The sequence below is a fragment of the Electrophorus electricus genome, chromosome 7, assembly GCF_013358815.1.
Source record: "Electrophorus electricus isolate fEleEle1 chromosome 7, fEleEle1.pri, whole genome shotgun sequence".
Classification (NCBI taxonomy): domain Eukaryota; kingdom Metazoa; phylum Chordata; class Actinopteri; order Gymnotiformes; family Gymnotidae; genus Electrophorus; species Electrophorus electricus.
Window position 1 is genome coordinate 2,774,118 of NC_049541.1, and position 20,568 is coordinate 2,794,685.

The 20,568-nt window shown below is 43.6% G+C and overlaps 1 protein-coding gene across 6 annotated transcripts; it reads left to right on the forward strand.

The window, feature by feature from the left end:
- Positions 1–4,939: 4,939 nt before the first annotated feature.
- On the forward strand, positions 4,940–9,784 carry LOC113583370 (C2 calcium-dependent domain-containing protein 4C). 6 transcript variants are annotated; one of them, XM_035527792.1, is made up of 2 exons: positions 4,940–5,166; positions 6,225–9,784. In XM_035527792.1, exon 2 carries the CDS (start codon positions 6,265–6,267, stop codon positions 7,534–7,536), a length of 1,272 nt encoding a protein of 423 aa, XP_035383685.1. In that variant the 5' UTR covers positions 4,940–5,166; positions 6,225–6,264; the 3' UTR covers positions 7,537–9,784. The 6 variants fall into 6 exon arrangements, with proteins under 6 accessions (XP_035383685.1, XP_035383686.1, XP_035383684.1 ...); XM_035527793.1 differs by having other exon boundaries at positions 6,257–9,784; XM_035527791.1 differs by having other exon boundaries at positions 4,940–5,140.
- Positions 9,785–20,568: the final 10,784 nt, after the last annotated feature.

Below are 20,568 nucleotides of genomic sequence, written 5' to 3' on the forward strand. Positions count from 1 at the left end.
GACAGATACACTGAAGAACATTAAAGATCATGTTATCATGTTTGGGAATAGAACTGGAACATCTGTCCCTGGAGTAATGGGGCATTTGTTGGGTGTAGATTACCAATCAACATGAGTTAACACTCTCTATGAACTTCAGCTCTTGTCCTGTCTCAGACCCAACGCTGCAATGCCCAAACCACCTTTCAGTTGGTCCGGAGGTGCCTCAGGTTAATGGTAAGTCGAGGTGTGTGAGGGTGTGCGTGTTTGTGAAAGTTCGTTGTAGGGGAATATTACGGGGGTCGGTGGGTCCACGGTCCATTGCAATGGGGTCTGCATGTTGTCTGTCTGTCACCCCGCCCAGAGACCTGCTGTAAGGAGGTGGAGTAGAGGATAAGAGCTAGAACCCCCCCCCCCCCCCCCCCCCCACACACACACACAAAAAGAATCTGCTGCCAAATGTCAGGAAAATGGTAGCCTACATCACCATGGGAACTGTCTAGGAAGAGACAAAAGTAACGGAGGTTCTCTACACTTTACCCATACGGTGAAGCCGCCCAAGGAGAATGCTCTTAAACTGCTGATCTCAATTGTGCTCAGATCAGTTAAAGATGCATTAAGTGACATTTTCATGCTCTGTGTATGTCAGACTAAAGAAGCTTTAAGCAAAATGCACGTTTCAGGCTTACTGCTAGTAACATGGTCAGTCTAACCATTGAAACAGGAATTCTATTTTCATATTGCACAAACCACAGTGGCTAGAAAAACATGATAATTAATCCACTTCCTCATATCACACGGAGCTTTCATATAGTGCCGCCATATAACATCCGTTATCTGCTTGGCTTCCTTGTGTCAACCCTGCGTGTTGTGTCTTTAATTTTAGCCTGTGGTTTAGTCTGTGACTCTTCAGTGGTAGTGATGGATGTTCCTTCACGCAACCTTGTTTCCCGTATCTCCAGATACACACACACTTCTATGGGCACTAGACTTTGGGTCTGCTGTATTATTTGTGCTCTCCTACATGCTGTTATCTTTGAGTCACTTTCAGTGGCTCCTTCATTCTCCACCTGCAACCTTTCCACCTCTGTGTGACACAAGAAGATTTGGCCTGAACCATTATTAAATTATTCAAATTTGAACGAGCTGTTCGGTGGATATGAAAATGGCAACATAATTGATTTTTCCATTCATAGTTCAGAGTTCTGCTGATGAATTTCAGATGGGCAGTCTGTCCCATTAGCCTTTTCTCCCAGGAAAATAAAATCACCTCTTTCTACTTTCTGCTACCACAACTGAGTAAAGATGCGGTCACAGAATGCGAGATGTCCGCTGTGGCTTGAGATCTCTGCACAGAGCCTGCGGCATTAACGGGGAGTAAGTGTAGGCTACCACAGGAACATGGGCAGCAATCATTTCCAGCTATTTCTATCCAGTTAGTCCTTGTGGCTCTCGGCCTGGTTGTTGTCCATGACCAGATGAAGCCATTTAAGTTCCCTGCAGAATTATTGGCACTCAGGGTAAAAGTGAGCATAAAAATTCTATGAACAAACACTTTTGTTATCCGTTAGCATGACTTTGACAGTGGAAAAAAAAAAGACTTTAGGAATCCTTGGAATTTAGTACACTGTGACTTCACCAAGAAGTTGGCGCTGAGTCTCTGGATATGACGCCTTTCCTGTACACGTCAACCTTCAGAAGCTTGAGGCTGTGCTTCTGGGGCCGTGCGTTTGCGTTTGGGGCCCTGCTTCTGGACTCCCCTTGTCTGGCCGCACAGCTGAGGTTTTAGGTCAGGAGACGGGCATGGCAAAGTAGACTACTGCTGTGATGGGATGTTTGCTATGCATCCTAGTCCTTCTGGATGACCCGGTCATGACCCTGTCTTAAACGCCGGGCAAATTTGGGTCTAGAATATCCTAGTATGAGCCATAATGCATCCTGACAAGATTTCCAAGGAATTCCATACAGCAGCCCTAGAGCGTAGATCTATGGATGTCTGTCATTCGGGAAAGTGCTGTAACTCGGTCACTTCCATCCTGGCTGTTTCTTGGCTCTGTCGACCTGACAGTGCTAATCGAGGGAGAGAGTACTGAACAGCTGTTTGCACAGCTATTACGTTTCTGTCCTGGTCTCACTCAGCATTGGGAAGCATGGCGCAGGCCTATGGCTTCACCTCTGTGGAGGTCCTGTGGAAAGGAGCTTTTTAGCTTTTTACCAGCAACAGGCACTATACTTCCAGAGTTCCCCCAATGTTATCACGACAAGTTCAGCAATAAAAAAAAAAATAGCTCTAAAGCAAAGCTTCTTATTGGCTCCAGGGGGCGCTGTCCCAGTGCAGCCCTCCTTTCAATAATGCGCTCGCGTACGCATATGAGTAAACGGATGTTACAACATATTCGGTTTTATTGGCTAGTAATGATTTTAGCAGCGCATTCTAAGGCACGTTCTATCGTTTATGCCCTTAGGCGCGCGCGTGCGCACACACATACACACTTTACAAAGTCAACCGCCACTAATTCCCACAGGTGTATCTGTCTACAATCACGAGCAGCCAAATCCTTTCGGGCAAACTGCTGTTGACAGACGGGGATGTAAAATTCCACTTTCCGCGCCGTTTTCTCTCACGTGCATTTCTGAATGCGCCGCGAGCCCTCGCTACCTTCGCTATTGCCCCCAAAACCACCAGCGCTGATTAGAACCTGTCAATCAAACGTGCGCGTGCACCTACCTGCTGAGCAGCGCGCGACTTTGGCTTACAGGACACCACGAACATAATAGTCACTAGCCTATATGAAAATGCCACATTAAAGTGCAGCGCTGAGACAGACTCTCACTAAACTCTGACAAAAAAACAACAACAACAACACCACAAAAATAAAAATCATTCGTATGTGAACAGCACCAACTTTGGTCGTTTTGCTGTCCCAGGATTGCGTTTCCCGAGTTCACCTGCGGAACAAAACCATGCAGCAGTGTTGCAATGTCAGCACACGACACATAGGAAAAGTAGATGTGAAGTGGTCTGTGCCACATTGATACAGGTCTACTATACGTCTTGGCTACAGTTCTGCTACAGGTCTACTCCAGGGCTTGGCTACAGGTCTTCTACAGGTCTACTAATGGTCTTGGCTACAGGTCTACTACAGCTCTACTACAGGTCTACTACAGACCTTGGCTACAAGTCTTCTACAGGTCTACTAATGGTCTTGGCTACAGGTCTACTACAGACCTTGGCTACAAGTCTTCTACAGGTCTACTAATGGTCTTGGCTACAGGTCTACTACAGATCTTGGCTACAAGTCTTCTACAGGTCTACTACAGTTCTACTACAGGTCTACTACAGATCTTGGCTACAAGTCTTCTACAGGTCTACTAATGGTCTTGGCTACAGGTCTACTACAGATCTTGGCTACAAGTCTTCTACAGGTCCACTACAGTTCTACTACAGGTCTACTACAGATCTTGGCTACAAGTCTTCTACAGGTCTACTAATGGTCTTGGCTACAGGTCTACTACAGTTCTGCTACAAGTCTTCTAAAGGTCTACTACAGGTCCAAGAGATAATTGTATCACACAGTGGTGTCTTTTTGATATTCATCAACGGAATTCTTAATATCTGTAAAGCAGCTTTTAAGGCCTGTTCCCCCGACAATCTTTTAATGAAGTTTTTTTATGCTTTCGAAATAAAAGAATACAGAGTGATTCGTATCCTGCTTCTTCAACACAGGGAGTGTGTGTGTGTGTGTGTGTGGGGGGGTGGGGGGTGGGGGGGGGGACCACCGCCTCGCGCCTGTTACACGCTCTCATCCTGGTGTGGGCATGAAATGCCGTGTAGGTGGTAACAGTATGCTGCTATGTTTACCACTTTCTGGGTTTGAAAGCCAGCCAGGGGAAATTAGGATAGATGCGCTCATCACAGCACCTCCACCGCCGTAACGCCACACTCCTCTCCAGGCAATTAGTTAATTGCGTTTTAATGTTAAGCCCATAGCAACAGATGAGGGCACTCTTTACTGCCGGGTTAATGTGATCGCAGAAAGAGAGAGAATGACAAAGAGAGAGAGACTGGGAATAATAATAATAATGTAACTAGGTAATGAGGAAGCTGCTATAAACAAAACTGCGTAATAAAATCTTTAGTCTTGCATTACGCTGGAAACACAACGGTCTGGATCAAACAAAAGAAACGGATCTAATACGCTTCGTTGGATTGAGCGTTTGATGCAATGTCTGATCGCAGCGATATGGTCGAGAAAATGAACTGTTCCTTTACTCGTCGTTCTTCAAGCTTCAAGCTCCTGTGATTTTCCAGTTATTGCCCTGATCAAGTCATATGTGGGCGAGCTTTCCCCTGCGCCGCGTTCGCGCCCCAGGCGTCTCGTTCTCGTGTTTGATTCCGGGTCCATCTGCTTTTTCGTGCGTCACCAAAAAGTGCGCGTTTGTCCCCTGTGTTAATTTCAATGTTTCCCCCCACTTAGATTACTTTTACAAGGTTTTGTCGCTTCTACGAGTGTATTAAGTGTGTTACCATAGTGAAGTTTCCAGGGAAACAGACTGTCAGAACAGCGAATCAATAAGAGAGCCCAGCGATTTTTCCTCCCCATCACGAAGTAAACTTTTCCCATGCACGGACTTTGCCTGTCAGATGGGATTACACGCGGACAGTTATGACATGATGCAGTCATGCTTAGTAACATCGTTAATTAAAGCAACTTGTGTAAAAAAAAATCTTATACCTCGCCGCGTGGTTCTTTTACCCTCGTGGGTCGCAACATATTCTGACTTTGACACCTTATTGAACGTCGTGAGAGAGAGAGAGAGAGAGAGAGAGAGAGAGAGAGAGAGAGAGAGAGGTGTGGGGGGGGGGGGGGGGGGGGCTGGCGCGCCGTGTTTATTATTAAGGCGCATAATTACACGAACTGCTCGTAATTCTGGAGACTCGCGCGGAGACCCCGCGCGCTGCCATTGGCTGGTTTAAGTAAACACCGTTGACGGATCCTGTGATAAAAGCAGGGACTCGCAGCCCTTCACGACGTTTAGTCTCTTCCCCGGAGTAACAGCCCACGTAAGTTAAACTAGTCGCTATACATCGCATGGAAAGGATAAGCAGGTATCTGTCTCTTCCCACGCTCGGAACGACTGCGCGCAGCGACTGTTCACAGTAAGTTCCACGAGGCTGTTCAACAGGTATTTCCTGAAATGAATTACATTTGATCTTATGCAAATTATGTTGTATAAACTATCCAGTTCTAAGGAAGTAAGGAAAACAATTAAAAACAAAAATAAATCGTCATATAACAATGTTTTAAACGATTTTAGATTTGTGCGCTTAATTCTTAGAACCCGCAATACTTTGTTTTGCGCTTAATGTTTCCAGCGTTATCTTGTCAGTTATGAACGGCCAAATAAATGTTGGTTCTTGATGTAACAGTACTTCGGATAGTCGTCTGTAAACACCAGCCGTCGTGTTTGTAACGCTGTACTGGTGTTACTAGTACTGATAGAACAAATGGCGCAGATAGTTTTGATATGTGGACATTTAACGGATCCCTTAGTGACATTAAATATAACCCGAGGAACTGGAACGCACTGAAGGACTGAAGTTCTATCGCAATAAAACTAAATATGCTTGAAATGTGCTTGAATGAGGGAAAAAAGTTATTTCAGCAGGTTTAGACATTTTCGGAAAGTGCACACACGCAGCACGCAGAAATATGAACAGAAAGCTCCGCATATCCGCTATTAAAGTTGAGAGATTTAACCAGCATCCAGTCACCTTCAAAATGGGCTTCGAGTTAATGTGACCTTTGGAATATACATGTATACAAAAGTCACATAGACAAAGCCCATTTTACAGCCCAGCAGATAATGCTGTTGCCTACATTTTGTGCTATTGCATTGTCAAAGAAGTTCAATCGCAGATGCACCGAAACAGGTGCCTGTAATATTTTAAGCCTTTGAATTCATATAATCTCCGTCAGGTGCAGGTTTGACAGCGTAATACCGAGGGGCGGTGCACGCGCACTGAGGCTAGCTGGTGTTACTAACACGTACTGACCCCGCCGACGTGTCGGCCAGTAAATACCAGTAGGAATGCCTGCTGCTTGCCGTATTGTGTTAGCTATATGCAAAACAAACCACGAAGGTCGTTAGTAGCGCAACAGCACTGCCACTGGTCTAATGCGGCACGACAACCTGACCGTAGCGAAACTAAAGTCTTGTTTCCTTTTCTGTGCTTTGTGCAGGGTTTGACTCTTCCCACTTGCCCCTCCCCCAGCAGAGAAAATGTGGCTCCTGGAGAAGATCCGTGGTTCTGTGGAAGGTAACGTGCTCCGGCAGGGTGACTCGGCCGACAAGCAGAGCAAGACCCCCGCCTACAGCAACGTCCTGACGCCCGACAAGATCCCTGACTTCTTCATTCCGCCCAAGCTGGTGTGCTGCCCACCGGAGGCCGAAACTCCTGAGCTGAAGCCCAAGAATGGGCTGCACTCCTCGGCCTCGGAGCAGGCCATCTGCAGCAAGACGCCGCAGTGCAGCACGCGCAGCCCGCGCCTCATGTGCAAGCTCGCAGGGGACACCAAGAATCTGCTGAAGGCCGCCAACCGTCACATCATCCAGATCGAGAGCGCTGATGACCTAGCGGCTGGCGACGCAGGTGACCTCACCACCAACGCCGACCCGCAGTCCCAGACGGCCATGTCGCTGCCGTACGTGCCAAAGGCACAGACGTCGTACGGCTTCGCCACGCTGATGGAGAGCCCGCACACGCGCCGCAAGGAGTCGCTGTTCCACAGCGACCCCACCAGCCCCCTGACTTCGCCCAACGTGCAGCGCCGCACGCAGGGCAACCACCTGAACCCGAGCGACTGCAACACGGCGCACGCCAACCCGTACCGCTACTTCAGCGGTGGTGAGAGCGACACGTGCTCGTCGGCCGAGTCGTCGCCCTTCAACTCGCCGCTTCTGTCGCGCTCAGCCTCGCTGCTGCGTATGGTGACGCACGAGACACGGGTCAAGGTGTCGCGCGCCCGCCGCTCGCTCGCGCGCCACAGCTCGCTCTCCACGGACGAGTGCAGCTCGGTGGAGACCAGCCCCAGCGTGCCACGCCGCCGCCACTGCCCCCCATCGCCGGCCTTTGGCGGGCGCAAGGCGGGCGCCGGCGCCGGCGCCGAGCGCCTCACGCAGCACACGGTCAACCTGCACAAGGGTGGCACGCTGCGCCTGTGCGCGGACTACGACACGGAGGCAGCTCGCCTGCGCGTGCGTGTGCTCGCCGCCGAGGACCTCTACGATCGGCAGGTGGACGTGAAGAGCATCAACTGCTGCGTGGCACTCTACCTGAACCCAGGCAAGCAGCAGAAGCAGAGGAGCACCATCATCAAGAACAGCCGCAACCCCGTCTTCAACGAAGACTTCTTCTTCGACTCGCTGTCCGCTGCCCAGGTGAAGACCCTGGCCCTCAAGATGAAGGTGGTGAACAAGGGTACCAGCCTGAAGAGAGACACCCTGCTTGGGGAGAGAGAGGTGCCCCTCAAGGAGCTCCTCGCTGGTTTCTAGCCTGCAGGCTTCACCCAAACACAACACGATGTACTGAACTGGAAGAGACAGACTTATTTTCCCCTCTTATCTTCCCCTGCGAGAGGTCACCTTTCCAGTTTTGTAGACAGAAAGTAAATTAGTAAGAAGGGGTCTGTTTGTGTTTGTGCGTATGTGTTTGTGCATGCATTTCAGCATGCATTCTTTGTGTATGCACAAGGTGTGTCAGTGTTTGAATTCTTTTGTACATAGCACTTGCTGTAAGCGTGTGTTTGTGTGTGTGTGTTTAAGGAATTCCTCTGATTCACTATGGAAACTGCTTCGATAGAGCCTGACTGCAGTTCTCTGCACTGCACTCATGTACAGTGGCTTTGAAGGGGCATGATGTTACACACAGATGCATGCTTCATCTGGGCTTCGAAAGCCTTTCCTTGTTATGCTTCGTCTCTGAGATGTCCTTATTACTGGAGCATGTCAGTGATCAGGCTGTTATATTGTTCCTGATCTAGAGATTTCGGTTCCTTGTTCGTTAATTACTACAATTCCGATTATTTATTATTTTTTATGGGATGAAATCACCCACCAGCCTTATGAACGGCAAACTGCACACATAGTGACAGATACAGTACTGTATGGACATCTTTTGATTGGACCTGCTGGTACAACGTCACAACTACTACCCTGTTCCTGTAAATACTGGGCCACTCATGGTGTACGTTTGTAACTGGGAGCTTCGATGGGCCTCACTTGAGTATTTGCACACTGTCTTGGCATGTTTGTTGAAATGTCGTGAGCACAGCTGAGGTGTACTTGCACGGACAAATGCATAAGCCATTTCTTTTCTTAAAAGATGTTGAATACTTTAGTGCTACCTAAAAGTACTCGGTTTGCTTTCCTAGCCTGTGGTGGTTACTTATGACTCACTGTACCCAGTTACTACTCCAAATAATCACTGTAATTGTGTGGAGTTTATAACTGGCTTCGCTGAAATCATCTTGTGCATTGGTGTAATGAGCCAAAAGTGACCAGGGCCCCTTATAGTGCATCTTATTTTTCAGAGAGCATCCTCAATGAGAGCTCTGAGAGCTCTTTAATCAAATTAGCATTCGGGGGTCTCCACAGTGTAGCATGGATAGAAGCTTATAGTCACTGTTGGCTTAGAGTCACCGGTGTTAACCGGTCAGTCAGCAGAGAATGGTACCAATGCTATTCTCTGGTTTGCTCTGGTTAGTGTTAAATAATTTAGGAGGAGGAGTTCAGGTTGGGACCGCCTGCCTGGTCACAATACAAGGTTAGTCTTTTGATGGAAAATGAACACACAAATATGAGGGACATAGAAAGATGGGCAGGCCCACCAACAAACAGCCTGCCAGCCTGCCAGCCTGCCAGCCAATCAAATTCATTGTTTAGTCCAATTTTTGCATAAACTCTGTACTTGGTTTGTCAAGTCACTGATTACACTCTCCAGGATCTGTAGCGACCGGACAGTTTTAAATCCATTTCCGAGGCTCGCCGCTGAAATGATTCTTAGTAAACAGGTGGCATGATTCAGATCTATTCTGAGCATTCATTTGAAGCAGTGAAATTGCAGGTATTAGATTCCCTATTAGCTCTGTTTCAAGAGCAGAGACTTCCATTCTGTAGCAGCCAGTGAAAGTGCAATTAACTATGGGCAAATGATTTTTGATTGGCAGAAATCTCTCAAATTAAAAGACTGAAAGACGGGTCTGCACACAGGAGGGAGTCAGAGGACTCGCTGCTGGGACATTAGATTGATATTTCATTTTGGTGTTTCTGTAGATGAGATTAAAGTGTCTTGCACTTGCTTTCAGAATTTTTGAAAAATAAAGTGCCTATCCATGGAACTTGATGCATGTCCTTCAGTCTGCCATAAGGTAGGTCTATATGTGCATCCCTGCTCTTCCCTGATGTGTGTGTGTGTGTATGTGGATTAGCCTGCATTCGCCAAATGGAAATAGATGTACTGTAATATCGTGCCTCCCAGTTCTATTGTGTGGGAGTTTCTATATTTGCTGGTTTTGAAGGTGGTTATTATTGGTTTTGAGTGAATGCGTTTGTCATTGTGGCCGTTTAACACTTATTTCACCAAGCAGAGATTCCAGCAGTGACTTCATTCTTTGCTAGTCCCCTAAAGCAGTTTTGTCACACTCCTCACTCCTAACTTTCCATTGATCCCGTGAACCCAGAGTGAAACAGTATTGACATGTCTATTTTGGTGACTCGTTCAATAAAGGTTGTGTAGATGGTGTGATTTTTCCTTGCTGCGTCTTTTTATTTACCTTTTCTAGATATTCCAAGGAAGATCGATAACACCTTCTGCCATCTCAGCTACAGAAAACGATCTTGAAGTCTTCCTGTACCTGACATTTGCGCTCACAAGCATTTTATTAGAAACACCACTTTATTAGAGTAAAAACCACCGCACTACTGCTGAGCTGCAGACCATCGTCAATGCCACCGTGCCACTGACACCTGTTAAAACAACCCAGGTGGGAAACTGGCCTGCTCAGCTGATGGCCATGCACATCGGCCCTTTCTGTGCTCACGGATGTGAATTTCAATCCGTATTTATCTCTATCAATTAGAACCTGACAGAGAGTGTTTACCAGCGAAATCATGAGCATTAGTGAATATTCATTGTTACACAGTAAGACATTGCTGAGCTAAACCTTAAGCTGTAAATGGGGAGATTCAGATCTAAATATTAAAATGATTGTCTGTTCTGTCATTTGGTGCAGCTGGTTTATGGTAAACGAAGTGAACGATGCATGTGAAAGAAACATGGGGGTTAAAACCACTGGTTCTTTCTCACTTTTGAACGTGACATCAGTGAGACGTCAGTGATTATGTAGCTGATTCATGAAAGGAAAGCAGTAAACGACTGCTAAAGAAGCTACGGACACATGGTGCAGGTGCAGATCTATCTTTAGGCTGCTTTGGCTATTTTGCTTGGGAATCAAAGCAAGGGCGGCTGTGATTGTAGTCAGGAAGGCTGAATTTAACTTTAATGGGAGTCTTTGTCAGTGTGTGCGAAAAGAGCCAGCAGGACAGAAACTGTCCCCAGCGACTGGCCCCGACAGCTGGAAGCGAACTGCTTACCATAGGTCAACAAGTCATCAGCCAATTAAGACACATTAAAGTAACTACAGTCCAGATGGAAAATTGGTCCCACTCACTCCATCAGTGGAGCAGAATTATCAGCTGCTCAGTCTTTTTGCAGACCGACCCTTTGTACTCAGGGAAGAAAACAACCCAGTTGAGCCCATCCAAGAGCTCCACTGATGATGCTAGATTACAGAAGGTTTTTAAAATTGTGTTGTTTTTTAATTTTAAAAAAGTACATTTGGTAGATTCAGCACAAACTACAGGCGAACCAGTGAAACACCAAATCTTATCTCTGTGCGACTGAGGTACCCAGTTCACAAGGTGGGATTTACTAGGAGAAACAATCCTCAGTTGTTTTATAATCCTCCCCCTTTTTCCTCATTCATTTCGATTGTGATTTAATCTTGGCAATGCTAGTAAATGGGTTGTTAGAGGTTTGCATGCCACAACATAAGGAGGACGACTTACTGGAGAGAATAAAAATGACAACATTTCGGCATATCACATTATGGGGGTGGGGGGGGGGGAGTCTGGGGTTTCCATGGTAACAAAGGCTAAGATTTTAAGTCTGCTTTGGACTCCAGTACAGTAGGATGTGCAGTCTGGCCTCAGCAGGGGTTTTTTTCAGGCTGATACGTTATTACATTTTTTTTTCTTCTTCTGTGTTTTTAACCTCATTGAAAGTTTGCCGTTATCACACAATAGGCACTTGCGTCCTAGAGAGCAGAATCTTCCTCACTTCCTCTGTTGTCCATGAAGCCCGTAATGCAGCATCTGAGCCCTGCCGTGCCCACGGCTCTTCCTCCACTCAGTGGTTCCCGTTTGCAGAAGTGAGGACCACCATACTCTAGAAGCCCCTGTCCTGCCTGCAGTAGAACGGCTGACCCTTTTCTGATAATCGCTCTGGTGATTAGCTTAATGAGTTGAGCTAGATGCTTTAGACTGGGGGAAACACAAAAATATCCAGAGCGCGGGGTTCTTATGTGTGGGTCCTAATTTTACTGTGTAGCTATGATTTTTACTCCATTAAGGCAAAAAAGGACCCTTTTCTCTCCAGTTGCACCCTAAAGGAAACACAACCAGGTGTGTTGTCAAGTGTTTCCAGTTCACGTCAGTGTGTGACACAGCACAGACTGAATCCAACCTTGACACATGAGTTCAGTGTCTTCTGGTGCATTTGTTAAAAAAATTAAACTGTATGTGCTTTCAAGTTTACTCGGTATTTGATCTATGTGTTTCATAATTAAATGCCCTGTTTACTTTGATCTAAGTGTAGCTCACAGTGGGCTTCCCATTTGTGTGTCCAGTGCTAAACTCTCATTGTTAATGTTTTGACTCCTACAGCCCTAGTGGCACTGTGTTATAACTCATTGTTTGACGCTTTACTCTTTAAATGTGAAGTGAATGACAGCTGTGTTCTCACTTCCAAATAATTCTTTTTAGGTAAATAAAAAAATAATTCTAATGAAACACTTTCAACCTGGTGAAACACTGAAGTTCAGCGATAGCAACGGCCATTTTTTCCTATCACACTTACATATTATAATTATATAATTTGGCATACACTCTTAACCGGAGCAGCTTACATTTTTACCAGTGCGACGATATGTGTGCGTTTCATGTTATTGATTTTAAAGATGTGACGTTCACACAGGACACAAGCCCCTTATTCACATTATATCAGTGTAGGAGGAACAGGTTTATTGGCATAACAGGTTTACATCTCACATCTCATTAATAGGATTGAAAATCATGTTTGTTTTGCTGCCACCAAAGTCAACTCCCTCTGAAATGCCATTCAGGGATCTGATATTGATCTTGCGAGCTTCGACTCTTCTACACCAAATAGCAAATGTTACTATAGCAACTACGGAACCACTGTCTCATAAAGAAAAGCATGAGTAAATGAATAAAGTGAACATTGTTTCAAATTATATGAAGCGGAAAAAGTTAAGAACCGACTCTACAGATTTGTCAAATCATTTATATCAATGACACCAGATTCCAAAACTCTTCTTGTTTGGTTTAATGCAGGCTCTGTCACTGTGGCAACCATCTACCACTTCATATGTGGAGAAATTTCTTTTAAAATACTTTTATTCTACATTTTCTTCTTTTTCAACATTTTGGATTTTTATGTCAAAACATGGGAGGTTTTTAAGCCAAAAAAGGTTACAGAAAAGAAAAATAGTAGTTTAACACTATTTTGACCTCACTTTGCTTTAGTTAATGAATAGTTTGACCAGAGAAGGTAAATATAACACACAATGGAAAGGATTAGCTTTCATTGTGTGTGTTAATTACCATAACATTTTTGTTAATACTATTTCTATGAAATCACATATGAATAGCACAACACATCATATGTTAAGAGATCAAGACCTTTAGTATAATAGCAAAAATATATAGAATCTGATGCGAATAGTCTCTTTGGTAGAAAAGATTTCGCTTTGTTTCAGCAAATCAGTCTACTTTCACCTTGAACAGGAAAAGAACTGTTTGATGTCAGCATAAATTACTTGATAAAAGACCCAAAGGCCATTCAGAAGCGCATCATACCACTGAGAAAAGACATTATAATCCCATTTGAATAAACAGTAACCCACACTTTGCTAAACAACCCCATTGAACTCTTTGGCAGTTTTTAAATTTTTTTTTATTTAAAATTGGTGTGAGGACAGAAATGAAAAGTGCAGAAAGGTAATAATTTGCTGTGGACAGTGAACAAAGGGGTGAGTCTCTCTTTATTCAGCCCATCACAGGTAGGCGACTGGGGCGGTTCGGAAGTCCGGTCCGATTGGTCTGTGTTCACCTCCCAGAAGCCTTTGAGAATGTAGATGGAAGCTCTCGCATTAGGAGAAATGTGCACCTAATTGTTCATTTAAAAACCTCACATGCCTGTTGTATGTGTATGTTCTGTGTATATATGTGTGTGTGCATGGCGTACACCGAGAACATAATGAGAGTTCAAATGTTGCTTTTCTTGGTTTTGACACACTACCCGGGAACTAAGCAATCTCTTAGCATGGTTTTTCTTTTGTGTTGCTGCCATAGCAACATGCAAAACTTGTGGCAGTTTTATTTCCAATTTGGATATGCCAAGCACCCCAAATTGGCATCTTTTGAAGACAAATGGCAAGATCCAATTGGAAAAAGTAGGAAATATTAAGTGAGACGTTTGTATTTCTCTAAGAAAAGTTCTGATAAGACACCAGTTAAACACTGTGGTATCCTAACTAGATTCCAAGCAGTAATATTGTCTTCAGAAAGCATGAATATTTCATGGGCATCACACTTTCATTTGCGATGAGATGAGGAGCACCGTGTGGAAGCAGGTGCATCGCCGCCAGGCTCTTTTTTATTTTAATCCATTGCTTTTGTGCTCACAGTGCCACAAAAGTTCATGAGTTTACTGAATTACACACAGCATTCTTCTGTGTGGGATGGCAGCACTGAGCAGTTGGCAAGCTGCTTTCTCGACATGCCTTATTCTGCCAACTTCTTTGCTTGCTGATGAGGTCAGTCCAGGGAGCACAAACTCAGTGAATTATGTCCAAAGGAGTGAAATACACTGTGAGAAAAACATGACACTCTCGGCATGAAACACTATCTATATTTTTGGGCTATTTCTGCTTCTGTCACCGCTGGGTCAGGTAACCCAGGGCATTTGCAATTTGCTTATACCTATCTCTGGTCAGTGGGAAGATGGAGTAAAAACCAAAGACTGAATGGGGGTCTGAGAGAACTGTACTTGCTACCATCAGTCCAGAAGGGAGTGCCACAAGGTTGCATATTCCCTCCTACACTGTTCTTACTTGTAAAAAAAAAAAAAAAAAAAAAAAAAAAAGTGAAAAGAGTGATTTTTTTTTTTACTATAACAACAAAAGGCCCTGTAGCCAGGGAGGAGTAAGGCAGCTGTCAGTGTGTCATTTTGAATAGGAATGGCCAGTATCTGACTACGATCATGATAGCTCTAAACTCAGAGAAGTAGAAGACCATTTCAAAGATTCTGAAGCTGTCTCAAATTTCATAAATAAAAACAATCCATTTCTACTTGGAAATGTCAGCTAACAACATCAGAGCATATTCTGCTCTCAATTGTTGGAGCTCTTTTCTGTATCTCAGTATCTAACTATGACTAACTATCAGTGACTAACTATTAACCATCAAAGACCCACCACCAGTTACTAATACTGGTTGTGGGACTTTGTCAGGGAATTAAGTTCTCTGATCTTTCCATTTAATTACATGTTTGGGTTTTTTTAATCTTTAAAAGGGAACATTTTTTAAATGGAGGCTCAATTCAGATTAATGACCACAGCTCTGCATGAGGCTAATAACCTCCCTTCTGGCACACAGTGTAAATATTAGCGGTTAGTATTAAATTGAGTTTTGATGGGTTATGTTATGAGGAGGCGCTTTCCCTGCTTTTTAATAGGGCTGCAGTGCAATTTCTCATGAGACTTGCTTAGCCAGGAGTTTGCACTTGGTGCATTCTCTCTCGTGAAGCTGAATATTGTGGGGAAAGCGCACATCTAATCAGCTGAAATGGTAAGCGACAGAAACCTCATTATATCTGGATAGGCGCTGAAACACATCATGCGCTGTAACTTGCCAAGTTAATGGTGACAATAGTACAATTCTGAACTTATCCCTTGATTTGACTCCCTAAAAAGACAACTGGAATGAAATTTTTTTTGGGTTTTTTTTTCTAACAGTGGTTTTAGCAGCATATATTTAAAATAAACTCCCACGCCAGAAAGGGACCATGTAAATGTATACAAAATGGACTGGGATTCCACTTTTGTCGTCATGGAAACGTGCAGAAGTAGATACACGTGAATAAGCATGATAAGGTGGCAGAACTGCAGGGGAATGCTTGAACACAACGGTGCTCTAGATGTGCGCCCTCCAGAAGTCAGCCTGTTTTCGTTTGTTGTTGTTGTTGCTGTTGCTTTGGTGACTGTTGATTCGCGTGTGAAGCCGCAGGGATCTAGGCCTCATTGTGAGCACGTGTGATATCGCATACACTGTCACAGCTGAAATAACGTGCAGAGTTCCCACCCTCGCACTAGATGCGCGCAGTTCCTAATGCACGTTGAGGAACGCACGTGGTTGAACGAACTGGCTGGCATCCCGGGGCTGTGGCATGTTTGGGCAGGTAGGGATTTAAAAGAGATTTATGGCAGCAAGCTTGTAAAAAAAATTAATTCAAGGAACAGTATATATATAAAATCACCCCAAAATAACAGAATTGTAACAATTGAAGTACAGAAAAAATATGACTTGTTATTGCATATTCCTCAAGCAATATTTTGATATGGAGATGCTTTAGCGACTTTATCAGAATGTTCTGACTGCAGATCGCCTGATCGTCTGCACGCGCTATGGGTGACCGGCCCACTCGGTTGAACGATGAATCAACTTCAGACACGCGACCGTCTCCACCTTCACAGCGCTTCTGTTCGCCGGGTGCGTCATTCGCAGTACACAATCGCTTCTTCTTCTACTGCTTTTAATTTTATGTATGTATGTGTGTGTTTGTTTGTCTATTTATTTATTTATTTATTTATTTATTTGCGTCGGTTGTCTGTCCACGTAAGAGCTATTTCCTTCAAAAATACGTCGTTCCAAGAAATGAGGAACAGCAACATAAAATTCATTTCGGAATGGGTCTAAAAGGGTTCTGTGTGAATCATCATTTTGCCTCGTCATTCAGTTTCAGAGTCCCCTACCGTGAAGACCGAATGTCCACTCAAATGATTTGAAAAGTGATGATTTAGCTTATAATGATGTTCAACGAATCCAAATGTAAGGCACAACGACATGGAAACGGAATGCGTCCACGCCAACTCACATGTGCGTGGCTATTTATTGCTCCATCCACAAAGGCCACGTCTGCTATTGTCATGTAAAGCAAAAACGTGCATGTATACGTGTGTGTGTTTGAACCCTGTCCCTAAATATACATATAATGAAGGCCATAAATAACTGGACAGTGAGACAACACATGAGATTTTGGCTCTGTTGTGTAGCACACTGAATTTGACATGAAACAACCTGCTTTGTTTTTATCTATATTAGCCAATCCATGCTGAAATCACATTCTTTCTTTATAACCCATTTTCTAGGTCCAAAAGTCACAAGACATCTTAACATATTCATATTTTGTAATTGGTTGCACAAGCCTTGCGGTGGATGAACACCTCAGTTCTACAGCGCAGAGGCTGCAGCCAATTTGCAGACTGACTGACTGCTTGATGCATACAGCACACAGAGAAAGAAAGTAAGGGTCACCATCACAATTACTGTGGAGCTGTTCAGTTCCACCAGTCTGCTCCGTTACCAGCTATTGCTAAGTACCAACCGGGGAGACTTTTTTCTTCACGTTAAAAACAACAAATCTGTCACCCCTCACATGCTAAATGGATGATCGATTCCGAGTTACTCTTGTTATGTTATCTTGTTGTTTGCTTGATTTCTCTCTCCACTTTTTAATGAACATATGGCAAAGGAATAAGTGCAAGTGCCTCCTGCAGAGATGCTGTGACTGGAGATGTTGACAGCAGGAATGCACTTTGAAAGAAACAGTCCATATTAGAGTAAACCATGCGACTGGAGCTCAGGCACTATGGCTGCTTCGTATTAGCGCACACATACTTTGCCACCTGGAAATCTCTAAACAATGTGGATGTCTTTAGTGAGTACAACCAGTGATCTGAATATGAAAGGGATATGATGAATATCATCATCAAAACATCAGTAGATGTTTTCCCTCATAATAAAATATTCTGTTTGTGAAATGTTTGTATTTCCATGACAGTGAGTATTAGTCACACCATAAATTGACTGAACTTATTTTTAGCTATATAGGCTTGTCAGATTCTTAATTGGTTAAGCAGTATGAGCCATAAATTGGAACCAAGAGTAATCGACTCTAATCCTTATTTTCACTCAACTAATAATGTTCTTGTGTGAATGATGTTTGTCTCTGTTTCTTGAAAAGAGAGCTCCAATCAAGAATGATAATGTCACGCCCTAGTTGGCACTCAGCCAGTCATCTACCAATCACACGTCACAACCACTTTCTGAGTTCCCAGTCACCTTGTTCCTGTTCACTGCCTACACCTGTCTCCCATTACCACTCACACTATTTAGACCCCACAGGTGCCCTTCATCAGTGCTTTCAGCACAGCCTGTGCGTGACACGTAGTGCTGTTCCTATGCTGATTTCATAGTTGGCCTTCTTGTTTTTGTTTTTTTTTAAATATAAAGTCCTTTTTTTATGCTTCTGTCTAGTTTGCTTTAATAAATCTGCCATTTGCCTCCACTACTATTCTCAATATAGACATAAAATCAAAGTTTGTCCTCTACCCATATACCCAAATGCCTCTAGGAAGAGCAGTTAACAACGACTGTAATGCAGTCTGAAGCTCTTGTTCCTATGGAGGAAGCTTGCGTGTAACTCACAGTATCATTAGCTTAATAATGTATTTTAGCTTAAATGACCTTGTCTAGTTAATTTATAAAACAAGAACAGAAAATGGATCCCAAAATGAAGCCCTGGGGGACACCTTTAATCATCTCAAGGAAATCAGATTTGTGGATCTCTGCATAAACACACCGAGTTCAATCGTCAAAATACTTTGTGAACCATTTAACAACCTTAGGCCCAAAACTAGCATCCCTAAGTAACAAGGCAATTTATCATTGAATCGAACGCCTTGGATAGATCTAGAAATAAAGCAATGCAGTGCTGCTTTCTGTAGCCAGTTCTGTAACCAGATTTAAAAACACTTACATTTTTATCAAATAAAACCTGTTTTATCTGCAAGAGATTTGGCGAGCTTAGCCAAGATTGAAAGTTTAGAAATTGGACAACAGTTGGTCAACACTGAAAGATCTCCAGCTTTGAAAGGGGAGAACGTAAACAGCTTTCCACACTTTAGGTTGTGGAATTGAGAAGATTCAAATTAAAAAATATGAATAATAGGCTCAGCAATAATATATGCCACAATCTTTAAAAGATATAAGTCCGAATTGTCAGGACCTGTGGACTTTCTTTTGATCAGTATCCCTCAGAGCCTAACAGACGTGAGCAACTGAACAGGTTTAAAATCAAACAAATCCAGATTTCCATCAGCTGGAGAAGTGGTATGACATAGTACAGACGTATTTACATTTAAACTGTCAAGTACAGACCCAGTACAAAAAAATGCTTATTAAACTGCCTGACTTTGGCAATTTTATTTCAACTGAGCCGACCAATATATTCTCAGGAAGACTCGAGGCAACAAGGATTTGTTTCCAAAATTTTGAAGGACTATTTATGTTCTTGGTAACTGACTCTTCACTCAGGTGCACATGTTCCTCAAGGTTCTAAATGTAGTCCAATCAGCAGAGAAACTTGAAGCTCTTGCTTGGGCCCCTGATTTATTTCTTAAACAAATTAACTGCGAAAGCCTGTCCGAAAACAAGGAAAACCTACTGCAGATCCTATACTTCAGAATGGGAACACGGTTATTTGAAATAGACAGGAAAATCAAGTGAAAGTATTCCCATGCTGAATATTTCAGCTTTCAGAATCAAAATAACTGCTAAGATCCCTGGGACATAAACTGTGCAAGAAAACCTGCTCTTCAAAACTTTTCAAATATCTTTTAAAAATAAAATGGGCCTTTACTTTAGGGATTTTTATATTCCTAACACAAGCAATAGCACAGTGATCACTGACATAATTGTGAAATATATCAATTTAAGTGTATTTGTGAAATGTATTTGTTATAATTAAATCAAGCAAGGCAATCATGAGTCCTATTTACGCTAGTTTCTCATACCCAGCCAGACTTCTAGTGTCATATATAGAGTTATATATTTTATTACGATGCTTCAGTACTTTATACTCTGAAGAAGCCTATGAATAATTTAAAGGGCTTGAGGTCTGTTAAGTGCCATGACATTTTCAAATCTCAGAGCAAGGATACAAGCATGTTTTTTTTTTTTTTAGCTGGATAGCAGAACATTGTGAACTTGAACAGGCTTTGGTGTTTTGCATGCAGCATCTGTTTGAGAGAGATCTAAATGGATCTTAATGTTACCAAGCCAGGACAGGTTGTGACTCTTTGCATTTACAAATACAAGCAGGCAGCAGCTCTTTAGAGGTTCACTATGAGGATATAACTAAAATCAGAGGCCTCTGATCCACAGTAAGGCATAAGCATATAAACTGCTGTGTAGGGCTGAAGAGAGTAAAGTTGAAAAAATGCTGCTTACTTGGAACTATTTTAAAATAGAACCTAAACTCTCTCTCACGCTCTTCCTGTATCGCACCTCTCTTCTGTCCCACTGTATCTGTGCTCTGTGTATCTGTCCCACTGTAGCTGTGTATGTCATTGTAGCTGTGCTCTGTATATCTGTCCCACTGTAGCTGTGTATGTCACTGTAGCTGTGATCTGTATATCTGTTGCAGTGTATCTGTCCCTCTGGGGCTGTGTTCTGTGTATCTGTCCCACTGTAGCTGTGTATGTCACTGTAGCTGTGCTCTGTATATCTGTCCCACTGTAGGTGTGCGCTGTGTATGTCACTGTAGCTGTGATCTGTATATCGGTTGCAGTGTATCTGTACCTCTGTGGCTGTGTTCTGTGTATCTGTCCCACTGTAGCTGTGTATGTCACTGTAGCTGTGCTCTGTATATCTGTCCCACTGTAGGTGTGCGCTGTGTATGTCACTGTAGCTGTGATCTGTATATCTGTTGCAGTGTATCTGTCCCTCTGTGGCTGTGTTCTGTGTATCTGTCCCACTGTAGCTGTGTATGTCACTGTAGCTGTGCTCTGTATATCTGTCCCACTGTAGGTGTGCGCTGTGTATGTCACTGTAGCTGTGATCTGTATATCTGTTGCAGTGTATGTGTCCCTCTGTGGCTGTGTT